General features: G+C 57.4%; 1 protein-coding gene across 1 annotated transcript in view; it reads right to left on the bottom strand.

Annotated features, from left to right (window-relative positions):
* Positions 1 to 9,921, bottom strand: part of SYNJ2 (synaptojanin 2) — a 49,775-nt gene that overhangs the window by 37,965 nt on the left and 1,889 nt on the right. Inside the window, exons 3-4 of the mRNA XM_023758221.1 lie at positions 8,030 to 8,255; positions 4,229 to 4,312 (exon numbers count right to left, since the gene is read on the bottom strand). Coding sequence (XP_023613989.1) covers positions 4,229 to 4,312; positions 8,030 to 8,255 — 310 coding nt within the window. The remainder of the gene's footprint in view (positions 1 to 4,228; positions 4,313 to 8,029; positions 8,256 to 9,921) is intronic.

Genomic DNA, 9,921 nt, shown 5'->3' with positions numbered 1-9,921 from the left:
CCTCTCTATTCCCCGAGGTCAGTATTGTTTACTCCATTTTACAGAAGAGGAAGCTGAGGCTTAGAAGATAAGAACTTCTCTACTGTTTTTGAGATAAGAACTTCTTGTTTGAAATGAGAACATTTTTTGAGATAATATTTTTGAGATAAGTACATTCTTCTGAGATAAGAACTTTTTTTTTTTTTTTTGAGATTAGAACTTTTCACAAATGTGTGGTTCCCATGGACACAGACAACAGTGTGCTGATGCCCAGAGGAAAGGGGGGGGGGGGAGGTAGAAGAAGGTAGAGGGGGTACTCAGGGGGATGGAAGGACACCTGACTTGGGAAGGTCAACACAATGCAGACGTCTTGTAGAACCGTATACCTGAAACCTGTATAATTTCATTCACTGTCACCCCAATAAATTCAATTTTAAAAAGTACATGGATCCTAAGAGAATCAGAACTTGACTAGAACTTGGGTCTGCATAACTTCAAGGCTCTAGGCCAGGGGTGGGCAAACTTTTTGACTCGAGGGCCACAATGGGTTCTTAAACTGGACCGGAGGACCAGAACAAAAGCATGGATGGAGTGTTTGTGTGAACTAATATAAATTCAAAGTAAACATCATTACATAAAAGGGTACGGTCTCTTTTTTTTTTTTAGTTTTATTCATTTCAAACGGGCCGGATCCGGCCTGCGGGCCGTCGTTTGCCCACGGCTGTTCTAGGCTCTTAATCACAGGATAAGTGATCTTGTTTCTGTGACGGCTGCCTTACACTCAGGCAAGCACGCAAGACCCATGGACAACACGCATCCACGACTTTATCTCGGCTCCAGTTCATGTTCATTGTAAGTATTTTTCCCCTCACCCCAACCTCTTCGTCATTTTTGAAACTGTTGTTCTACAAGCCATCTCACATTTTGGAACAAAGAAAAGCACAACCACACAAATGAGCACAGCACGACGCATCCGAAAGCTTAGCAGTCTGACAGGGGAGGCGGGGGACGCAGGCCGGATGGGAACAGCAGAGGTGCTCATCGTGGGGCGACACAGGAGCTTCAGAACTCAGACCAACTCACCTGTGCAAGACGTGGTCCCTGTGTGCACGTGACGGGGGAGGGAGGTTCTTAAGTGACAAGGGGGGCAAAGTCTTCAACAGACACACAGTATGTAAAAGACCTACCCGATAACTGACACTCCAGGAGAGCAATTAGCCTTAGGGGTAAAATTCCCATGTGGCTGTTTATAAACTGTGCAACCCACTGCCATGGTGGGGCTGGAACTGTGAAAGGTACACAGTTGCTGGAAATGGCCTCAGGATCCAGGACTTCCTAACAAGGGTACCATTCCTATGAAAAGTCGCACAGGAATCAGTATCCCACAGTCCTCTCTGCCCATGCTCACCCCCCTCTCCACCCCCCATCCCACCCTGGGCCCACAAGGCTCATAGGTTCCCTGGGGCAGCTCCAAGAGGGAGCACCAGTGCAACTTAAAATGCAAGCTATTCACCCAAACCTATTTGTGCTTATAAATAACCCAAACGAAGAAGGAAGGAGAAAGGTCCACATGGAGAGAGACAACCAGCATCCATCCCCAGGCTTGCTCTTCACACATCCAGGGAGGGAGGCCAGGCCCACCATGAGCACGGCCTGCTGGTCCCGTGGAGCAGCCCAGTTCCCCTTGGAGGATGCACGTGCCCATCAGACTCAAAGGTCAGCACATCCTTCATAAGATTCACGGACACAAAGCCTTTTGAAATGTGTTTTGAAGGAACCGCATGGAGACTCTGGAGAAGCACTGGTGTGAGGATCTGAAAGGTGCTCCAGCTGCCGGAGAACAGGCACCAGGTCCTGCTGACACTGTGAGGCTCGGGGGCACCAGGTCCCACTGACACTGTGAGGCTGAGGGGCACCAGGTCCCGCTGACACTGTGAGGCTGAGGGGCACCAGGTCCCACTGACACAGTGAGGCTGAGGGGCACCAGGTCCCGCTGACACTGTGAGGCTGAGGGGCACCAGGTCCCGCTGACACTGTCAGGCTGAGGGGCACCAGGTCCCGCTGACACTGTGAGACCCAGGGGCACCAGGTCCCGCTGACACTGTGAGGCTGAGGGGCACCAGGTCCCGCTGACACTGTCAGGCTGAGGGGCACCAGGTCCCGCTGACACTGTGAGGTTGAGGGGCACCAGGTCCCGCTGACACTGTGAGGCTGAGGGGCACCAGGTCCCGCTGACACTGTGAGGCTCGGGGGGCACCAGGTCCCGCTGACACTGTGAGGCTGAGGGGCACCAGGTCCCGCTGACACTGTGAGGCTGAGGGGCACCAGGTCCCGCTGACACTGTGAGGCTGAGGGGCACCAGGTCCCGCTGACACTGTCAGGCTGATGGGCAGCTGCTCCATAGCAGGTCAGGCTGCACCAAGGGAGGCCAGACCAGAACTACAGAGGGAACGACAAATGGGTTTTGCTTTGTTTTTAGAAGAGGGAGACCAGACATGGAGGGTCCCAGACACATGGTTGCAGACGGCCGGTCTGCAGAGCCAGACACACTCTGGGGCCATATAACCTGGTAAGACCCAAGTCAAGGGCACTGCAAGGAAGACGCCCACACCATGGCCTCCAGCTCAGTGCCTGGAGGCAGCCTCAGACATCCTGGGAGAGGGACCTCGGCCCTGGGGGAAGCGGGGGAATTCCACAGCGCCTTCCCGAACACTAGGATTCTGTCATGACCATCCCCCCAACTTGGGGATTTCTTAAACGTGGTCTCCCTCTTTCCTTTTGCAGAGCTCCAGAAGTTTCAGGGGGAAATCTCCAAATCTAAAGAAAATCAAGTGTCACTCTGTGGACTGGCCAGAAGGGGGCCCTCTATGGAGACTCGACTGCTATGGCCTTGGGGAGCGATGGGAGGAAGGGGAGCCACTGCTCACGGGCACAGGGTTTCAGCTGTGATGAAATGTTCTAAAATTAGATTCCATGATGGCTACACGGCTCTGTAAACGCACGAGAACCACTGGCTCGCATGCTCTGCACGGGCGAGGTTCATGGTATGTCATCTGTGTCTCATCCAGCTCTTGCACACGCCCGCTGTGGGATGCGCGCCAGGGGATTCTCCACATTATAATCATGCTCAGGAGGCTGCTCTGCCGCCACTTCCTGCCACCAGCTGTTCCCAGCCGGCTCAGCCATTCCTTCCTAATGGGCAGGCTGGATGCTAGAGAGGCTTTTCCTCCCAGAACTCAGAGCCCAGATGACGCTCATCTGTCCATCTCACTCTCTGAGCTGACGTGTCTGCCCACGACAGCGCGACGACAGACCGGAGGACAAAGCCCCTACGGTGACACGGGGTCAAGTCAAGGGCCAGTAAGACTCAGCCCTGTCAAACACCCCACAAACCGGGAGATGGCCCTGAGCCTCTTCAGTCACCCGAACCGCGGTCACCCGGAGCCAGAGGCCTGCTGAGCGCACAACGTCCCTCAGGCCAGAAGGACGGTCCGGATGGTGGACGGTCTGGATGGTGGACGGTCCGGATGGTGGACGGTCCGGATGGTGGACGGTCCGGATGGTGCTGAGGAACCTCAGGACCCTGTGCAGTGGCGCTGCACCCCCCGCCCCCCACACTCGGGTAGGAACTCAGTGAACGAGGCAGTGCCAGTCCGTGGACAACAAACGTGCTCTTGGAACATGGCACCCTCGATCTCTCCCCAGGAGGCAGATGCCAAATACCTCGGCGCTGGCCCGAGCGCTGTTGTGGGCGGCAGGGGTATTTTTAGAAACCACGAGAAGACTCTGTGCAATTCTCACGTGGCCGCACCACGGGCCCCTGCAATGCCAACCACGCCCGCTGCCCGGCCCGGGGCCCTCACAAAGCCCTCTAGGACTGTCACGACTCCCAAACACCTTTAACACGTTCTCATGTACGGAATCTGGGAGCTAACAAGGTGATTCTATTCAATTACACTACACGGTTCCCTGTCAGCAAAGACTTCCCACTGCAGGTGCATCAACAGTGAGTTCACGATCGGAAAATTACACACAATGCATATGTTTCCGCACACACCACACACACACACACACACACACACAATACACACACACACACACACACACACACACGCCGGGCTCAACCCAAGTGCACTGCGGGAAAAGGCCAGAAACTGCCATGAAAGAACATGGTGGAAAGAAACCACAGCCGTGGGGGGAGAAGGCAGGACGAACAGTAACACGCGTGCACAGACTTTTTATGACCTACCTGGAGCCCTGGCTGCTCCCAAAACAGCGGAACCGAGCCTCTGATCTGGACGAAAGACGACACACCATCATCCATGTAGATCGTCTGCACCACAGGGAGACATAAAGGGAAGTGTTCTTCAGCGAGACCGAATGTCCGGGCCGGTAACGGGATCCGGCCACCTGAGACCCGACACCGGAGAGAAGGGCAGACAGCGGACGTCAGGCCTGCGCTCCCGGCCCTGCGGGGCGTGGGCGCCCTGACCCGGCCCGGCCGGCGCACTCCCCGGGATGCTGGCTGCCCACCAGCCTCCGGAGTCTGGAGCAGGCAGGGCCGCCCGGGTCTGTGCAGCTGCCCGAGCTCCCTGCAAATCCCAGCAACGCCCCCGCCCTTTTCGGGATTAACTGACACCCTCCTTAGAGCCCTCGACTTTCACTTCGTCAATCAGCAAAGCAGAGAAGGCAACTGGGAAAGGGCTGAATGAATGAAACGAACAAGCTGCAGCCAAAGGCGCCTTTGAGGGCACTCGTCAGTCCTGTACTTGACCATTCGGGTCAAGACTTGAGCTTGTCGTCAGCCCTGGCCCCACGCCACCGAGTCCTTCAACATGCCGCTCACTAAGTCATCACACACAACACAGCTGCCACACGCTCCCGGGGGGACGGCCCCTGCACGGAAGCCGATACTCACTCGTTCAAGACGGCATCTCCCCTGCCCCCCAGTTACTCCAGCGTGAACCAACTCCCCAGCTGCCTGCGAGGAAGTTTTGAAGGACAGAAAGGACAGGTCCGCGCCTCATGGGGGCGGGGGGGGGCCGTGGCGGTTCTCAGATGCTCTGCCCTTTATCTGAGTAACTCTAGCCTGGCCTGGCAGGGCGGCCCGGGCGATGCCGCCGGCCTTTCCACTTCTCACCAGCCTGCTCCCTTACCGGGTAGCTTTCCATGGGCTAGATCTCGCTCAGATCAACATGCATTAGTCATTCTGCAGGAGGAGGACTTGAGCGTCAGGCCCGCGGGCTCCTGGATACAGGAATCACACCAGCCGGGGTGCCACACTGTGGGACGGAATTCTATCCCCTGGTCTCCAAAGGGAAAAGGCACTGAGTTAGGACTTGCCGTCTGTGTCCAGACAGTGACCACCATTACTCTACGGACAACAAAGGAGTCAAGGTGCAGGTGGTGTAACGACTGCAGGCAGCGCTGGCCACTGTGAGGGAGAGCAAACCAGGGCGGCCGTGGGAGCTGCTCGGCCGGGCTGCTGAGAAAGAAACCGCCCGGCCGGCATTTCTCCATGAGGACACTGCTCAGTGCCGGGGATGCGATCCAGGCTACGGAGCAATACCCTTCACGTTCATGGACACATGCTCACAGCGCCACGGCCCACGGCAGACCCAGCTCCCCTGGAGTGGGCTCCTGTGGGGAACCGGTTGGAGCGAGGGACCTGGGCCTCCGGGAGACAAACCCAAGTCCCCAGGCATCTGCAGGGAGCTGACCAGAGCAGAGGCCGCACCCCTGGTCTGCAGGCAAATGTGAAACGCAGAGACGGTGGAGAGATTTTCCCTGAAGCCACATGTGCTGCATGGAAGGCAGAGTGCGCTAACATCGGATGCGTCCCTGCTAAAGGTCGAATCCTGTCCCCCCAAAAGACATGCTGCAGTCTTCACCGCCAGCACCTCAGTGTGCCCTTGTTTGGAAACAGTCATTGCAGATGGGATTAGTGACGGTGGGGCCACACTGGAGTGGGAGGGGCCGCCTTCCCATGTGACCGGTGTCTTTACAAAAAGGGGAGGCTCGAGGGGAGAAGGCGCCACGCGGAGACGAAGACGCGGGCAGAGACTGGAGTGGCGCTGCCACAGCCGAGCCACCAGGAGTGGGAAGAGGCCGGGAGGACCCTCCCTGGGGCCGCAGGGGGAGGCGGCCTCTGAATAATTTCCAGTTGTTTAAGCCGAGCTGGGGAGCCACGCTCGTCCTCCTCCATTTTCAGTCGAAACGGCCTCTTTCAGGAAATCAGTGACATGGGGGGCAGTTGATTTCCCAATGACTTACTTCATCTGTCAGTAGACGAGACCCCAGTGTTTAAAAACTGGTTGAAATCCAAAAATCGAGGGCACACCATGCAAGAGGAGCCAGTGAGGGGCCTCGGCCCGAGGGCTGGACAGAGACCAAGGCAGCGGCTGGCGTGGGCCTGGCTCCAGGGCCACGGAGGAAGCCTCTGGGATCTGGTTCTATCACCAGGCCCCCGGGACTTGGTTTGCACGGTCAGCCTCTGCACTTCTGGCCTCCACTTCCCACCGCAGCACCCGGCCCTCGGCAGGTGATCAATAATAACAATGTGTTGAATGGATTGGATGAATCCAAGGCTAATGACGCGGGTGGAGAGTGGTGATGACGGAGAGGCACGAGAACACAAGGAAGTCAAGTTCATCTTGAAGACACGAGTGAGAGAAAAAGCCAGCGGCCTCCATTGGGGGCACCGTTTTCTCTCCATCACTTTCAACCAGGTACTTATTTACCTGCCGTGTCTACCTCCAGGAGCAAAGATATCACAAGCAGGAGTCACAGGCAAGAAGCTGGCCGGGCTGCTCATCCTAAGGCTCCTGTTGGGGGTCCTCCCACTCAGCGTCTAACACAAGCGGACGTCCTCTCCTCTGTGCGTCTGGAAGCCCGGGCAGGCGGCCGCCCGCACCCACGGCCAGGCGCTCCGATCTGGGCGGAATTACACGGGCTGCAGTCCCCCGGGAAACCCCTCTCAGCTGCCGTCGGCAAAGCCGCCGCCACTAAGTACGCACAGGTTTTGCAGCTTGACACCCACGCACCCTGCACCTGTGCCTCCCGAGTCCTATAAGCTATTCCACCTGCTGGTCTACACGTGGCAGGGCCTCCGCATGGCACGTCAGAGAGGAACAACCGCTGGGAGGCAGCATCCCGGGAAGGAGGACGGATTTCGGAAACTGATCAATGAGAAATTCAGCAGAAGGTTCTAGCCCGCGGGCGCCGAGAGCCACGGCGGCCGAACATGCAGATTCCACCCCCATATCCTGCCCCCCTCCCCCGGTGCTGAGACGGCTTCTAGGGCGGAGCTTCGGTCGATTCAGAGTGAAACAGGGCCACAGGGTCGTTTCCTCCCTCACCCTGCCACGACTTTGGCCTTAAGATTTCTAACTTCCACTGGCTCATCGGTCGTCAGCTGCTCTCTGTTTAGCTGCCGCCCTCCACCATCCTGGGGAAACCCTGCTTCCTCTCGCTCAGGCGTGTCAAACTCGCGGCCGGGGCCCCGCATGCCTCGTTACCTGGCGTGCTCGCTCTAGTCTAGCTGAAAGGACCCAGGTACGCAGCGTTTTCCCAGCATCAGACATGAATCAGAGATGCCATGTCTGCAGGCAGAGCCCATAACCCGCTCCCTTCCCCTTAGAGCAGTGGTTCTCAACCTTTCTAATGCCGCGACCCTTTAATACAGTTCCTCATGTTGTGGTGACCCCCAACCATAAAATTATTTTCGTTGCTACTTCATAACTGTAATGTTGCTACTGTTATGAATCGTCATGTAAATATCTGATATGCAGGATGTATTTTCACTGTTACAAATTGAACATAATTAAAGCATAGTGATTAATCACAAAAACAATATGTAACTATATATGTGTTTTCCGATGGTCTTAGGCGACCCCTGTGAAAGGGTCATTCGACCCCCAAAGGGGTCGCGACCCACAGGTTGAGAACCGCTGCGTTAGAGTAAGACACCGCCTCAAATACCCCCTCACGGAGACACCTGTGCCTGAGCCCCATCCCCTCCGAGCCGCAGGCGGGCGGCCTGGGCACTGACCTGCTCCGTCTCCACGAAGTTGGACACGTGGCCGTCGTCGTTCACGCCGCGGGTGAGGAAGCGGGCGCCGGCGCGCTCGCAGCTGATGCGGGAGATGAGGCAGGCCTTGGCCTGCTTGTGCGAGGCGTACACCGTGCGGATGGCCACCACCCCGCAGATGACCTTCAGCAGCCAGTCCCGGCAGCTCACCTGGTGCTGCCGCAAGGGCAGGTGCAGCAGCTGGTTCCTGCAGACGGAGCCACAGCCACTCAGGTCACCTCGCCTCCGGCGGAAAACGGCCCCAAAGCAAGCAGGGCGGCCCCGGCGGCTGTCCCCCCTCCCCCGGCCCCCGTGAGCACTGAGCTCCCCCTCCGGTGAGCTCCGTACTCGGGGCACCCGGCCCAGGGCATCTGGGGCTGCCGAGGGACACATGCATAGCAGGAGGGCAAGGAGTCCTTTCCCAAAGCCACTGCCGGTGGCCAGGGCCAGGGGAAGCCAAGCCTGGCTTGGGAGCCATCACGTGCCTTTCAGCGGATGTCAGAGGAGCCTCTTTAGACCTGTGGCCTCCACGTTTTAACGGGCAATCCCGTCAGTAAAAACGTAATCACGTGTTTTGTGATTAGATAATGACAAGTGATTAAATTAATCCTACTAAACGCATGCATGCTTATTTAAATCATATCCATATCCCATGAGGTGAATTACAAAGCAATCGCAAATAAGTAAAAGAGGATGAGATGGAAATAAAACTTAAGGGAAGTCCCAGCGCTTCCGTACCTGGTGGGCCGTTCTGGCTTCTGGAGAGCCCTGGCGTAACGATGGGACAACAGCCAACGCGCGTCAAGCGCACTGAGCACATTAAGTGCTTGGCATGGATTAGCTCACTGCATCCTCGGGATGACGCCATGTGGCAGGTATTATCACTCACCCCATGTCACAGATAAATAAACTGAGGCACAGCGGAGAGAAGCGCCCACTTGCCCAAGGTCACGGGGCCAGGAAGCGGCAGCGTGGAGCTGGGAGCAGGTGTAATTCTCCCAGGCAGCCAGCCCTGTCCTCCGCTGACGAAGGCCCTTTCCTGTGCACACCACATGCTCCTGTCCTCTCTCTCGCCGGGTAATTAAGCGAATCTAGATCACAATGCTCTACTTGTTCAAAAAAGGCAGCACTAGCCCTGCCCTTGGCCTTCCTCAAAGACGGCAGCTTTCTCTCACTCCTGGGGAAGCGTGCTGGGAGCCCTGGCGTCTCAGGTGGCTGCTCCAGGCAGCAGCGCCCCCCACTGAGGCCAGCCTTCCTGCCCGTGACACGGCCACTTCCATCTGGGCACCGGGAGCCCCCCGGGGAGCGGCCACGTGGGACACTCCCACCCCCATCCCGAGCTCTCAGAACCACAGTGCCCGTCTGCTTTACAAACACCCGTCTCCCTCCCCTGCACCCCTCCCTAAAGTTCAGACAGTAAACCAGCCTGAGGAACCAGTGCATGCAATCCACACACGGCATCAAGGCAAAGCCTCAAGCTGTGGCCACCGTGAGCCCCAGGGGTCAGGAGAAGGAGACTTGCCAATGGACAGCCCTGAACAAAGCTGGCCTGTAGCCACTCCCTGATGCTGTGGGAGGAGCCCTCACACCCCTGGAGAAGGCGCGAGAAAGGAAAAGAGCTTTGTGTTTCCTCCCCGGCCTGGCTTGTACCGGGCGGGCCGATAACCAGCCCAGAAAAGGAATTCACCCCACCGCACACTCTCCCTACTCACCAGCCACGTTCAGCACTGACCCCGTCTGACTCCAGACATGGCCAGACCCGGCACCCCAAACGGCGGGTGAGGGCATCAAGCTCGTGACCACTCAGCCAGAGCCGGCTCCGTTGTGGTCCGTCCCATGGGTGCACCCTGAGCCCAAACACCACACCCTGGTGT

The sequence above is a fragment of the Myotis lucifugus genome, unplaced genomic scaffold (assembly GCF_000147115.1).
Source record: "Myotis lucifugus unplaced genomic scaffold, Myoluc2.0 scaffold_125, whole genome shotgun sequence".
Taxonomy (NCBI): domain Eukaryota; kingdom Metazoa; phylum Chordata; class Mammalia; order Chiroptera; family Vespertilionidae; genus Myotis; species Myotis lucifugus.
Note: the sequence above shows the minus strand (reverse complement) of the source record. Positions and strands in the feature narration are given on the sequence as shown.